Source organism: Megalops cyprinoides, chromosome 1, assembly GCF_013368585.1.
Source record: "Megalops cyprinoides isolate fMegCyp1 chromosome 1, fMegCyp1.pri, whole genome shotgun sequence".
Lineage (NCBI taxonomy): Eukaryota > Metazoa > Chordata > Actinopteri > Elopiformes > Megalopidae > Megalops > Megalops cyprinoides.
In genome coordinates this window covers 32,286,361-32,301,788 of record NC_050583.1, presented here as the reverse complement: position 1 = coordinate 32,301,788, position 15,428 = coordinate 32,286,361, and the positions used below count along the sequence as shown (strand labels likewise).

General features: G+C 37.0%; 1 protein-coding gene across 3 annotated transcripts; it reads left to right on the top strand.

Moving 5' to 3' along the window:
* The first annotated feature begins 1,260 nt into the window (after positions 1-1,260).
* LOC118786174 lies at positions 1,261-8,564 on the top strand. Of its 3 annotated transcripts, XM_036541257.1 has the most exons (11): positions 1,261-1,535; positions 1,625-1,815; positions 2,243-2,342; positions 2,673-2,796; positions 3,034-3,200; positions 3,552-3,703; positions 5,987-6,140; positions 6,393-6,486; positions 6,592-6,667; positions 6,968-7,032; positions 7,166-8,564. In XM_036541257.1, exons 3-11 carry the CDS (start codon positions 2,291-2,293, stop codon positions 7,953-7,955), a joined length of 1,674 nt encoding a protein of 557 aa, XP_036397150.1. In that variant the 5' UTR covers positions 1,261-1,535; positions 1,625-1,815; positions 2,243-2,290; the 3' UTR covers positions 7,956-8,564. The 3 variants fall into 3 exon arrangements, with proteins under 3 accessions (XP_036397150.1, XP_036397158.1, XP_036397167.1); XM_036541265.1 differs by lacking the exon at positions 1,261-1,535 and having other exon boundaries at positions 1,587-1,815; XM_036541274.1 differs by lacking the exons at positions 1,261-1,535; positions 1,625-1,815 and having other exon boundaries at positions 2,049-2,342.
* The last annotated feature ends 6,864 nt before the right edge of the window (positions 8,565-15,428 follow it).

Below are 15,428 nucleotides of genomic sequence, written 5' to 3'. Positions count from 1 at the left end.
ATTTTGAATATCAGCAATAGCACACCACATGTGCATCTTAAAATCAATCACACACGATAGTGTAAAATGTTATAATTTATTTTAACAAGGTATATTGAACATAAGGAAAAGCATATGTAGACTATGCTCCTGACAATTATGCAATGTGGTTTATACACAGTATACAGTAATTTCACTGACAATTAAAAATAGCCATGTATTATATGCATAGGTCCCTGCAAAATTTGTTTGAGAGGTTTACTTAAATTAGACCCTTCTTGACATTAATCAAGGTCAAGCAACAGGAATACTGTTGATAGATATTTGATTGTTCTATTCCATCCAAAGTTCAAATCAGCACTGATGAAAACTACTCTGCTGTGACAAGTACATAAGTCTTCTGTGAAATGAATTTGGCAGTGTTCCTAATGCCTGTGACTACATGTCATAAAACCACCTAGCATGAATACCAGTCATTACTGAAATGGAGAACTGCTGTGAAGGACTATGGAAGTTAAAATACATTTTCAGCCCCTAGTCTAACTGACTGGAATATTTTTTGATTTAGATTGTGGGAGGTAGTGCAAGACTGCAAAAAAAAAAAAAAAAAAAAAAAAAAAAAAAAGGCAAGCAAAATAGCAATTTACCACCATAGTCTATGTAGTTCAGGAAAAAACCAGAACTAGAATATTAATTATTATTATTATTATTATTATTATTATTATATTTGAGGATCAACAGAGTATTCTGCACTGTTCCTAAAAAGGACTCAACATAATAAATGCTCTGATGTTATTTATTTACTTGGCAAACCTTGATCCAGGGTGATTTACATGTCTTGAATTGAATATATAATCCATTTATTCAGGTAAAACTTTGGTAAAGTACATTTTCTGTGACTTTGTACTCACCTTTTCTCTAAAACAGGGCATTGCAATATTACACAATAAACTGGTCAAACCTGTTTCAGCCATGTTCACCTCAGTGGAATGTGGTCACACACATGACTTTTTTTTTTTTTACCATATGTCACCTTTTTGCATCCACTGTAAGTGGCCCAGTCTGTATTGTTTACCTTTTTCTGGTGAAGTCAATGTTACCGGATGTTACAAGTATTGATCTAATAGTTTCACTGTGAATTGTTGCTTTTTCTGTTGCAATTGCAACTTGTACGTACGGATCTTTGCACACCGGACATCACTGGTCCTAGCGCCTACACAGAAAACACAGATATGTGCACTTCATAGAAAAGGTTGAACAACCTCAAGATGTGTGAACCAGTTTGGCAACTTAACAACTGGTATTGTGCAGGTTGCATTGGACCATGTTATGTCTGAAGTTTGTTTAAATACAGTGTTAGTTGTCTATATCCCAGCAAGTGTGTGGCGTTACGAGTTTTTTGTTTTACATGTACCCGCTGATGTTGCAACCAAACGTAAAAATACTTTGTATGTTTGAGAATATGACTTTGTAAATGAAAGGGGAATCCGACATCGTTCAAAGAATTCATTTGGTTTGCAAAGCATTCTATGTCGTCAAGGAAGTCTACAGTGAAGGTACGTCAATCATCGTTTGAAAGAGGATCTGACACACAGCCATAAATGCTTTCCTGTTAATCCAGTAATGGCATTGTATCCACCCCCAGGCGAGTATCGAGGCGCAACAAATAACATACGCGCAGAAGGCATTGCTTCTCTTCAAAAAAAAAAAAAAAAAAAAAAAAATGGAAAGGAAAAGTCGAACGAAGTAAGACGAGCAAGGAAGAGAGTCGCCTGCATTGTAATGATAATGCCTCTTTTGCAACACAAATATTAACTTCAAAAGTCAACTACTCTGGTAAGTTTTGTTAAAATGTTTTACGTTGTTAATATATGTTCATTTGGAAAAATCTAATACTATTACCTTTACCATCTGATAATGTTTCATTGTATCCCGATGCAGAAATGTTATATATGACCACACTGGAGGTCCAAAACTTGTCTTGGCCCTTATCTAGGGTACACGTAAATGTTTGAATTTTTCCCTTATTTTGATTGTCTCGTTTTAAACTAATATTTTGACACAACCGACTCCCAAAAAGATTATTTGAGGTGAGTGTGCTGGAACAATGCGTTGGTGAAATGTCACTAAACTCGTTCGATGTATTAGTGTTACCATAAATAGTTTTTCTACTTGAAGCAAGACACTTAGACATTACTTTATATACTTTTATTGTGTATACTGAAATCATGTTGTGATGGTCACCATGCGTTATTTTTAATAGATCCAGGGGCAGACGTTAATACAAGCGAAGTGACCATAAAAAGCAAACATGTATTTTCTCATCGTGGTTTTCACTCAGTTTGTTTCCAGGATACCTCATGGTAAGTGCTTTGTTTGTCGGTTCAAGTTGTGAGACTGGTCTATGACTTTGCGTAAACATTATTTTGTACCGACCCCTTTCTAAAATGTAACGTAGGCTAATTAATGCAATAACCAAGTTGCGTAATTACCATTTTTGTTGTCTCAAACGGAGGCCATTGGCCTTCTGGCAACCTAGACATTCATTCATCCTAAACATGTTTATTGTTTCTTTGCCTGTGTGGTCTGTTTTACAAGAGTGCGAAACAATCCATCACCCAAAATTGTGTTTATTGGAATTTTTCTTGTTCAGTTTATGGGGTGAATTGTGTATTTGTTTGTTTGTTTATTAGTACTATCCGGAAATCTGAATTGCGTTAATGACTTTGAAGCAACAATGGCGTGTGCCTTGACGTATGATAAGCATGTCAACTGCAGTGGATATAACTTAGTCCTAGTACCATCACTTTCGAACAAGTAAGTGTTTTTTTTTTTTTCATGAGTAACAGTTTTAAGCTCCACGCGTCATGAGAAGCACTGAATCTTGATTACTTGCCTCTGGCTGAAAATGTCAGTAATGAGAAAGCCCTCTGCTCTGGAGACAGGACATTGAGAAAATATATATTTACTATTTATTGATCATTTACGTTTTACTAATAGTAATACTGATAACATCGTTAATAATGGTTTTATTTTAAATGTGTCTCTTTACAGGAATTATGTATGCACCTTCACGGAAAACAGCAGTAACTCATATTCCCCATTCAAATGTGGATGTACAGTTCAAATACCAAAGCCTATTACTGGGGATGAATACACTGCAAATCTTTTGAAAGGAAAAAATACAGTCAATTCAGTCAAGATCAAGCCATCAGAAAAAAGTAGGACCAACATAAATCATATTTATTGTTCTCAACGCCAGTGAATTCAAACAAATTTTATATTAAAATAAGTTTATTAAAATCATATATTAATACCACTGTATAATATGTTTAACCTTGTTGGGGCTGTTGCGTTTTTACTAACTTACATGTATTTAGTAAGTAGTTCTGCATGGTCTGCTACCATCTTTAACAACCATATCATTCTGCTTCTCAAGTAAACTGCATTGTTTTCACTAAATTTGATTGCAGTACAATGCTTAGTTATGTAGGATTACAAGTCTGATCTTTTGAATAGTTTAAATATTGTTTAAATTCATATTAATTTAAGCTGTTTTGTGTCCAACACAGTAAAACCCAAAGCACCTGTCATAATTTCCGTGGATCAAACAGACGCTGGAAATTTCAATGTCACTTGGAAGACAAATTACCTTGAATCAACACCTTTCTCCGAGAGCTTGAAAACTCAGCTGAGCTACAAAATGAAAGGAGATGCAGATGAGGTGAGTCAAGATTTGTGATAGAAGAACTGATGCAAATGACATTGAAGGTGTAGACATACTGTACATACAGTGACTGAATAGAGCCTGAATGCGTATATAAGAGCATATTTTTAATTCTTACATTGTAGGAGCAATTTGCAAACATTTTGTTCAGTTTGACTGTTTTGTGTGTATTTGTATTGGATGTCAAATTTGTCATTTTGTACAGTGGAGTGCAATCATGTGGCCACCAAAGTTATGAGTGATTACAAATGGACAGGAGAAAAGGAAACAAATCCAAGGGGGGGGGGGGGGGGGGGGGGGGTACCACACACCAAAGGAGTAGGTCCTCACACACGTACACACTCACACAGAAAGAAAAAGGGTGGGGCGCAACTCAGCCCGCGCCTCAATGCTGGGCCTCACTTGCACCCCAAAAAACGGATCCCACTAATTCGACCCGCGGTTCCCAATTAATTTCCCTGATCGAGGAGCCCAACTACGGCGGCAACTGTCAGCTTAGCTCCTAACACTAGCTAGCTAACTAACTTAACGAGATGAGTCTTCATCATCCAGAGAGCCAGCGTGCCACCTCTACAGATGCTCAAGCATAACTGATGTGCTCCCATGCCAGGCAGGGTCAGGTTTGCAAATGTTGGAGTTCACAACCTTCTTGGCAGAGTTAACCCTTTCGCGTGTACGGTCACACCGGTGTGATTAGCCATTTAGCACGTACATGCTAAAACCGGTGCGATTAGAAAACTAGATTGGAAAAATTCTTGCTAATTTTAGCTTTGAGGAAACAGCGATTTACCATTTAAAAATATAGCAAATGCTAACTGAAAACTATGAGAAGCTTAATAACGCTTATGGTAACATAATGAACCATGTAATACGTGCGCTACATAGCATAAAAAATAAGTTATGAGAAAGGGTTAAGAGTTACATGCTGCCACATTTTTGAGGTCTTTGGTCATGACGGTGTTGTCATCTCGATTGTTCACTCCAGTAAAGCAACGTAGCTTAGGCTACATGTCTGAGAATTCAGAGTCAGCACGAAAAACACACGCGATGATGTCACCAACTAATCGACAATTAAATTCGTTGGCAACTAATTTGGTCATCGATTTTAGTCGACTACGTCGATTATTTGTTGCACCCCTACAGTTAATGCTGTCTGGTTTTGTGTCAGAAAGGTTACAATTTAGAATTTAATTTCTAGAATCAATGCCTAGAACAGCTGTATGATTGATTAAGCACTTTCCATGGAGGTCATGTGGAATTATGTATTGCAAATTTATTTTTGGGTATGGTATCAATTATTTGTATGTTTAACCAAATTTGTAAAGAACTGGTATGCATTGTGGAGAACAGTCCTGAGTGCATGTAACAGAGTTGAGAAAAATATGAATTGGATTTATCTGTATTGCCATCAGATGTATAGCAGAAGTATTACATTTGATGTTCTCTGTATGTTGTCATAGTAAAATGCTTAATATGATTGAGTACATAATGGTACACAATGGTACATAATCTCGGATAACAGTCTGTGTTTTTAGCAAATGTATTGTATATAACAGCCTTGAATAGAAGTTCAGAGTGATACAATTTTCAACTCTCCTTTGTAATTCACAGCAGCCTTTAGGAGAAGTATTGAAATGTTATTTGTGATAGTTCACATCCACTTACCATGGCAGTTAACAGAATTTGATGTTGTGTAATGACACCTACTTTCAGATTGTGACACTTGATTTAGTTTAGTCTCTGCTCTTAGCTTAACCTTCTTGTATGCACTTTGCCCTGGATAAGAGCATTTGCCAAAAATAAATGCAATAAATGTAAATGTAATAAATGTAAAATGCAATATTTCACATGCACTTCCCATGCATTCTAAAGACTATAAATATAGAAATACGAGATACTGCTATTAACCAAGCACAATCAATGAGGCCATATGGAGTACCATGATTATATCAATAATTGTATGCTCCTTCACATGCATATTAATTAGGTGAAAAGTGGCTTCTGTAATGCTGTATTGCCTATGTAAAAATTCCTAAGCTTATGCATGTGTGTGTGTGTAATGGAGAAAAAATATGCATTCAACAGCATACCCATATATACACTTTCAAGAGTCATCTCAGATGATTAGCTATTTCAGAGGGAGAGAAATTGGTGCACATAGTTCTTACTGCTCCTTGATATCTATATTTTCCACTTACAAGCCCAAGTATGAAATAACACCATTGCCCTTTTCAAAGGATGTACATTTTCTCTGGATACATACTATTTCTTTCGTTACAGGTTGCCAAAACAGTTAATGCCACTCTACCCTTCCAAGAGATACTAGGCAGGGAGCTAAAGGCTAACAGGGACTATGTCATAAAAGCAAGATCATTTTCCATGACGTTCAACTCCCAGTTTAGTGACTGGAGTCAAGAGGTGGAGTGGAGAAACCGTAAGTCACACTTGCTGGGAAAATATCATAAGGTCATAAATATCATAATATAGTGGGAGTAACAGTCTGTAGAGATGACATTGAATTAGTCCTGTTGTATCATATGTTTGTTCTTCCACAACTGTAGCACAAATTTAATTTATTAAAATGAAAATTGTATCAATTTTTATATGCTTATAGATACAGACTGTAAAGAATTTCCAATTATATGTGTGCATTTGTAATGATCCTCCTTCTTCTTGTGTTTCCCAGCTGCATCTACTCAAGACCAATTGAAAATAGTCATCCCTGTTCTCTGTCTGCTGCTCATCATCAACATCTGCGTTTGCCATCGGTGCTACATGAAGTAAGATTAACTGAAGCAATTCCAAAAACTATGAAATCCATCAATCAGGGGAGGTACATCAAGGTAAGCTAGAATATTAAACACAATTCACTCTTTTCCATCCAGACTGAAGGCCAGCTGTGACAAAATCCCCGATCCAGCAAAGGCACCACTGGACAAAATAATTCCAACAAATGCAAAGGTAAACTGTGTAGATCATCCTGAGTGTGAACCATGTCTGACCTAGAAGCAGAATGCCTATTGTGTTGGTAACCCAGCTGTGCCACAGCAAAGCTATGAAGGAGGTGGGCCAGTTTGTGTGACATATGTGCAGCAGTTATGATCAAAGCTCAGAGGCTAAAATTTGAAATCAGCAGTCCAGCTGTCATCACAGTCAGAAGTCTCACACATTCTGTAATTTTGACAAGATATAATCTTAAATTGATTTGATTTTGCTTCAGGTGTTTATGGTAGTCAACTCTCCTCTTTTCTTCAACCAAAGGTTCTTCAGCCACCCAAGGATCCACCCATCAGCCCTATAGACGTTTTCACAATGGAAAAGCCATGGTTAGCCCAATAAAATGATGCTTCCACAGATAGAAATATAAAACCATATTATGTTCACCATGTTTTGAATGTGCTATGTTATTATCCAGTAATTTCAGATACTACTATGGTTTCTTTTCTTTTCCCTTTGCAGCAAACATCTGCTGTTAGAGGTCAGCAGTGTACCAGTTGAGACAGATCCAGGCTACAAGTCTGTGAGCAGCAATTCTTCAGGAAAAGACAGTGGTCTCAGCTCATCTCCAGACAGTCATCCTCAGTGCCTGACTGGCTCTCAACACTCTTTGTGTTCTACCGACTCCTGCTACAGAAGCATTCCATATGGCCTGGTGTCTGTTGAGAAGCTCATGCCTGCAGAGCAACCTCTCAAATTCTTAATGCGCCCCAGCACCACCGTAGCAGCTGACAGCAATTGGAGCTCCAGTGAGGTCTTCAGGGCCAACCCTGGAGAAACTAACCTACAATCAAGGTTTCAGATCTCCTCAGATGTAGATCATCACATTATAAAATCACTTTCCTGCAGTGTGAACCCAGCCTATGCCGGCTTGCCCTCACATAGCTGCACTTTAGCCCCTTGTGAAGAGGGCTACCAGGCACATCAAAGACTGTTGTTGCAGAATAGCACAGATGTGTGGTCTTCAGTGGATAGCACAGATGTGTGGTCTTCAGTGGATAGCGATGATCAGGAGGTCTCAGTGGACAGCAGTTACCATGAGGTCTTCTCAAAGACAGAGTTTGGACAGGTCATTCCCCAGTTCCCTGTGCCAAAAGGAATCCCTGGCATTATAACCTGCATCTCTGGCTATGAAAGTGTTCAAAACCTGAGGGAGGAAGACCACTTTCAGAGGAAAGATGTTCCTCAGACAACTATTTGCCCTCTTCAAAACATGGAAATTTTAGTTGATGACTCATACCACAGGATGTAGCATATATGAAAAAAGCCACTACATCCATTTTATTTATTATTATTTTTTTATTTTTCTTTTAAATCAAGTTGTTCTGGATCAGGAGTGTAGCACACAACAAACTAACCTCACATCTACAAATAATAATTGCATATAGGATTAATTTCATGCTAAAAACTAAACATATAGGGTTAATCTGTGTGAAACACTTTCCACAAAAGAAACAACACACAAATAATAAGGGCATTTTAAAGAAAGAGCTTTTGTTCCAACCCAAAGATTTAGTTTGCTACTTCATGAATGCAAGCAGTAGATCACTCTTGAATTATAAAGAAAAATGATGCATGCAGTCTTGCTACACAGCAGCATCAAACTTTGAAATCAAACTGAACAGTAGCTCTATTGCTTAAAATTAACTGCATTTTGCATACTGGAAGACATAGCAGAATGGAACAAAGCAATGTGTTACACTACCAGTGGGAACAGGTCATTGTTGAGCTTTTCAGAAACTACAATAATTTTTAGTCCTTACATGAGAAAGTTCAGTTTGTACTTTATTGTCAGAGTTTCTTATCCAGAGCGACTTGCATATGTTAAAATTTTTGCATGTCATCCATTCATACAGCTCGATACTTACCTTGGCCAAGGGTACAGTAGCAGTGCCAGTGCCCCAGCAGGGAATCAAAACCACAGCCTTTTGGTTACAAGCACTGCTCCCTACCACTATACTACACTGTCGCCCAGTTTTTGTCTTCAAATGTATGTCAGTGTCTTACAGTTTCAATATGCATGCCAGAGGAATAGTGTATTTTCTTGTTTTTGTTGTTTTTTTTTTTTTTATCTCTATGAAGGTCATACGTGAAAATGAAAATTTGCTGTCTTTTCAAGTCAAGTGTTACACAGTTACCAAGACCCTCTTTAGAATCCAAAGCAAGAATAAAAATGCTTAGTAACACGCTGTTGTAATTTTCAGTAGTTTAATTTATTTATGTACAACAGAAATGTAACATGTAGCACATGATGCATTTGTACGGATGGGTGATTTTCAAATATGAGGGAAGGCCTACTTCTGAAGCTTTGTGGGCTTGCTTTCCATCTGGTGGCACTGATAATTCTTAGCTTCCTCAAACCAAGTATTATCACATTACTGCAGCATCATTTATCTCCTGTTACCGTCTTTGTGTGAAAATAGCAAAGGGCTGATGACCGCAGATAACGCAACAGATAGAAAAATTGTTCTGAAGCAAGAGGATAGAATCACGTGTATGTTTACATGAAGGCTGAGGTTCTGCAGTTTTCTTTTTTCTCATATGTTGCATGATCTGTTTATAATCACTTGCTATATTTTACTTGCTACTTTATTGTTTATGTCTGTTCCCTACGTATGGTGAGGAGCTTTGTTCTGCAGTGTTCCGTGAAACAAGCCTCATGTAATTGAATGTCAAAAAGACAAAAGTCCTTTGTCCACAAATCTGAATGAAAAAAAAAAACTCTCAAACCAACAGCCATGCAAACATGTGATGGCAATTACATGAAATGCAGAGTTTGGTTTTTAAGAGAAGTAATACTGTAGGACTTGTGGATCTTCACCAGAGGCAAATTGGTGGCTTCAGCTGAAAATATCTGACAGTCATCAAAGTGAGGAAGTGGAATTGTCAGGGAAATGAAGCTTCTCTTTGTCCATTGAGTGAAGTGACTGGCAGAAATGGGCTGTGGCTGACATCACATTTCCTTGGAATAGAGGGGGAAAAAGTCAATTTTCTCCTCCCATTGATGTTAAAATGAAAATAAAACTGTGTATTTCCCCTTTGGACTGGTATGATGCATTGGGCATGGATGGGGTAATTTCTTTAACATTTATGAATAATTAATAGTCTTTGTAAAACTGAGTATCTCAATTGAATCCATTGTGTAGTACATACAGGATGGTCCCTACCAAAATACACTGATAGTCCTTTAGTTACAGTCATTCACTAAGGCAGTTCATATTTTCATTGGTGATAATGGATTATTGTGCCTTGAATTTCTGTTAATTTGTGTCGCCTCAAGTTTGTCAATGGTGATAACATTGGAAGAAAAGAAAACCCTTTTTAAACATATTTCACAACTCAAGATACTGTTATGTATTCACTACCTTTAAAGAGGCAGGTGTCATATATGTAAAAAAATAAATAAATAAAGTCAGAAGGGTATTTGAAAAAGGTACAGAGTATTCTCAGTAAATCGTTGACCTGAGTTGACTTACTAGGAATACCGTGGGCGTCAGTTTGTTTTGAAAAGTGCTGGGGACAACAATGGGTTTGACATGTTCACACCTTTTTAAAGTGGTGGAGACAAGATGGGCCAAGACAAAAAGTGGTGGGGACATGTCCCCAGTGTCCCCAGCATACATGACGCCTATGAGGAATACACATAGGTTTGTTTCCCTTTGTTGCTTCAGTTGGGTCAAATGACAGAAGATCTTCCTGGTCTGCCTGAATGCAGTGAAAACAGGTTTCTCCAAAGAAATGACAACAAAAGCTGTTCCAAGGAAAGCAAGCAGGAAGTAACAGAACATGTTTGTTGTGTGGAATGCAAAAAATATCTCTGTGAACAGATCTAAAGATATAGCATATACGACTGAATAGTGCCTGATAGTACAGTCCATACAGTATGCCTTAAACAAGAGAGTACGTCAACAAAGTATGAAGTACACAAAGAATTAAGTCTGGAAAAAAATATCATTACTACATAAGTAATTCCCCTTGTTCCAAAGGGGATGGGTGGGGTATGCTGACCAGGGTTTCCTCATTGATAACATCAGTGGGTTAGCTCCTAATCGCCAATATGTGCGCACTTCACTGTGGTGCACTGTGTGACTTGTAGCGTGAAAAAATAGCCTTTTGCCTTTGCAGGTATGTCACAGGATTACATTTGTCTTGTCTCCTGCTTGAATGCAGATGTTGTTGCAGAGTGACATGTCTATACATACAGCAATTCCAAAAACAGGGAGATAAGCATAAAAATGTTAGGCCTCTGTTTTTTACGTACAAATCTGTTGCATTTCAACTTCTCCAACCATACAGCTTCTTTTGAAGGCTATTTGAGAAATAAACTTTAAACCAGAATATGAAATTAGAGAGTAAACTCAGCTCTTCTCCAATGTCTGCAATTTTTTTCTTACAGTGACTGCCAAAAAATTAAATATCAAATTATGCCATCTACTGGTGAATACAAACATTTCAGCATAAACTATTGATAAATTATCCCACTAGGGGCAGGATGGTACTATTTGCACCAGAGCAAAACACCTTTACAACCTTTTCAATCTGGTCTATATAATCCCCTTCTTGTATTTTAACAACACAAACGACCTGCATACAACAGTGAAAGACATGCTATAATTTACTTTGTTAACTATGACTATTAATGCAAATCCATAAAGCTGCTAACATGTTACAAGTGAATATTTACTAACTATATGCCAAAATGCATATATGAACTTGTGTTTCCAGATACTGTGATTTGCTATGCGACTGGGACAATCAAATCAAGTGCCCTTATCATCAATTTATAATTGAGTATATGTATATATTCCATAGTATTGTTATTGATTTACTTAATCATTTAGCAGACACAGCTTTGGCATTGATAGGTACAGTGCATGTACACAGTACACTGAAAAGTACCCAATGAAACATACCTGGAATTTAACAGGCCAATCCAAGTTTAACTTTGTTTTTACACAAGTTTTTACAAAAGCGGTGTAGTAATTATACACACAGGTAAATGGCTTTATGCCACACCAGAAAACATTGAAAGTATCCCTCAGCAGAATTCAAATTGCTTAACTTTTAACTAAAAAGAAAGTGCCTTATTTATTTTACCAGCAAACAGTTTATGTAATGTGATGGATTGAGAATTATAGAATGTCGAGGAATTGATGTCCAGGCATTTACTGGAAATTAATTTTATCTTACAAACAAATAGACAAATTAGAAATAAGATTAATAAGAAATATCCATTTATCCACTACTGCTTAGTCAAACATATAGCATTTAGTTCTGAAATGATAAAAATGCTGTCCTGTTCATGTAGCAGGAGCCACTCAACTGAGCAGAGGCTCAGACTCTCTCACTATATTTGCGGGGGACAGGAAGCAGCTTTGGAAAATAATGTTTCAGTACTATAAGTCGAAAAACAGTAGAAGACTCTGCTCCTGAGATGATTTTATAAACTAGGGTATTTAGGGTATTAAAATAGAGTTTTTTTGAGGTTTAGTGCCCTTTTGTGTGTTTTACAAAAAAGTCAAAAGGTTGTAGGTGAACAAAATGGTTGATAATTGTGTCTTCCTGAAATCATACGCGTTCCTTTGACAAAGGGACAAACATTTTTCTTATCAAAGGGGAAACATAGGTGTTAGTGTCATGAATTAATGTTAATGAAGTGATAGGTTTTGACAGCTGTAAATGGAAAACATTTATGAAGGACACAAATGGTGATGAGTGTCCGCCATGAATAATCATAATAAACTGCGGGTCTTGTCCCCATAAGAAAAATAATACTACTAACAAAAGCAAGAACATCTCATCTGATTATCAGCACTAGGACAGCTACTAGATTTTTGATGACAAATGACGTGTTACTCAAGCAATGACTATGACAAAGATAACCTGACATAAATTTCTATGCTTTTTTCAGCATACTATTTCTGTTACATGCCCAGCACAGAGCTGGCCTAATGGTATGGATGTGGACTGCTACTACATCCATATTAGTAAATGGTATAACATGTTCTAGATGGGACATCACTGTTGTAGCCTGGAACATGTCAAGTAATAAGGTTTACATAACACGTGCAGTTGAAACCATTCAAATCCATTTTCACAATATTTGTACAACGGCATGCAGCATGGATGTTTCTAATTTTGTTTTATTTATTTATTTCAAGCGGTTCTTTTGAAAACGGTGACAACCAAAAATCAAATCAGAAAAAGGAAAATGAGTAAGGAAAATTCTTGAAACATCCACTCATTGCAATGACAGTTTATTAGCCTTGTGGAAGCTGATTGGGCTCTGCCAGGTATACTGGAACACAGTTGATTAAACCATCAAGGAATGAATCATGCCAAATATATTTACTTTTCGGCAGTTCAAAGAGAAACTCCACAGTATCAAATGTCTGACAAAGGCAACATTTATTCATTTTGAAATATAAGTGTATTATAATGAAACAAGTAAATACCCTGTCATTGCCAAATAGTGGCCCCATCATATTACATTTGAGTAATGAAAGCTGTAATGCATTCATATTAATGTGTTACTGAAGTAGTCCTTTTCCCTCAGTGCAACCAAAAGTTAACTTGGGTGTTAGCTGCTCTCCCCATATGTAGCACTCTATTTTGTACTGAATGCTCAAGGTTAAAAATACCCTATTGTCTCCTGCAAGTTGTAATTAAACAGACTCTGCCAGTAACAAAAGGAAAGGTAAATGTAGACTACAATTGGGTGAAAATACAAGGAAGACCCATGGCTGACATGTTCAATGGTGAATAAAACAAAGACAAAATATTTGCCTGCATTAGTGTCATATAGTAGCGAGACACACACAGCCAAGGGAGGTGGCAGGGAAACATGGGAGTCCCAAATACAGTGCAAGTCAGTGTTTATTACAGCAAGCTGCAGAAGTGAAACATATATACAGTGGAGGGAAAACATAAATATATATACAAATTGATACACAGTGTTAAACCACACTAACACTGGCCAGAAACATCAAGAAAAAACCTAGTTCACACAACCGCACAGACTTACAGACCAGGCTTATTTCAGTCTCAAACTCCAACTCTCTCTCCCAGGCCTTGCAAGGATAGTGACTTAAATACCTTTCACTTCACAGTTCACCCCTGACTGGAGCATACCAACTTGTAGATAGGTAAATTGCTGTCTGGACATCACACATTTAAAACCATGCAATTCACTCTGCAATCACAACAATACCTTACCCAACACATAAAACACAAAGTCTCATTTAAGTTAAGCTGCATCCTCACAAGTAGATACAGCCACATTTGAGGTATGCTTTGTACATGGTTCACAATTTTACTCTTATTTTACTCTTTTAATTTTACATGTAGGTTTGCCTCACGTTTGCTGCGATTCATGGCAAAATTCAATGGATTCACACTGAAATGGGACCTCAGTTTGATGCCTCCAAATGTGTAGTGTGTCAGGTTGTACGATGATTGCATTTAGAATCTTACAAGCCGCGTGTCGATGTCTGCCAACATTCAATAACAAAATGTCAACAAAAAGAGGTTTTATGTAGAGCCACAGCAAAAGGCAAGAAGAGAGGCATGGAATACTATACAATGTACAATGCAAGCACCAAGATGGGAAAACATGCTGGATAGGGACATAATCTGAAGAATTTATTGAAGAATTTATTTATTGTGTCAACATCATTAAGGTATACTTAATCCATCTGCAAACAGTTACCACTACAAACAACAGAAGCATATTGGAAAGAAATAGGGGGGTTTGACAGAAACATTTGGTGATTTTGTGTCTTGGATTTCTGGTGAGCCATTTATAACTTTTCAGTGCTGCATCAGTGACCAGTGGGTGGCACCAAAATCATTGACTAATGCTGAAGCGGTGACATGCAGTACCGTTCTCGGATTTTAAAATTTGTATGATGTGGCAACCAAAACAAACCTAATTTTACAGTAGGTACTCTGTAACATGTGTCAGGTTCATCCCCAGTACACTCTTACACACTGTTTTCAAGACCCTCAATATGTGTACTAGGCTTTAACAGCTGTGTGGCAGGCCTGAATGGGGATAAAAACTGAAATAGGTATGACAGATATGATATGATGATGAAGGTATGAATTTGCATGAGAATGTTGGATCTGGGAAAATTCCATTCCAATGTCTGATACATCAGATTCTGGTACAAATATTTTCTTGTGTCAAATCTGGACATTACTCAAAGTGTATTGTGGCACGTATAATTTCCATTAGGGTTTCTGAACTACCCAGAATAGCTCTTGTCATGCCACAGGACAGCAACTTCATGTATAATGTTATGTGATGAGATCATTGGACTTAGAGTTGCCAGATGTTATAATGCAGCTAAGGACACAGCAATTGTTGGACAATTGGATGTCCATTTCATAATTCCATTTATATTTTGGTTAACACTTAAATTCAAAGAAAAACAAAATACAAATCAACTTGAACAAATATTTTTATTGACCTTGACTACTTTGCCTCAAACACATAATTTATCATAGTTACTTTAATTTCTCAATAAACCAACACTGCAGTACCTTAGTCATTAATAGAAATGATCAAATAAGTTATTTGTGCAGTTCATTACATGACAACACATAATCATTATCAGCACAAAAATCATTGTTTTCAAAATCCTGGTTCTGGGGACCCACTACAAATGCAGGTTTTTGCTCTAAATGAATTCTTGACTGAGTGAAAACAAACTTCTGTATCATA

Excerpts from the sequence above, each read along its gene's own strand:
- LOC118786174 (XM_036541257.1), top strand. The coding sequence starts at position 2,291 with ATGTATTTTCTCATCGTGGTTTTCACTCAGTTTGTTTCCAGGATACCT. Across the intron at positions 6,668-6,967 it reads TAATTCCAACAAATGCAAAG|GTTCTTCAGCCACCCAAGGA; the intron begins GTAAACTGTGTA and ends CTTCAACCAAAG. Across the intron at positions 7,033-7,165 it reads TTCACAATGGAAAAGCCATG|CAAACATCTGCTGTTAGAGG; the intron begins GTTAGCCCAATA and ends TTCCCTTTGCAG.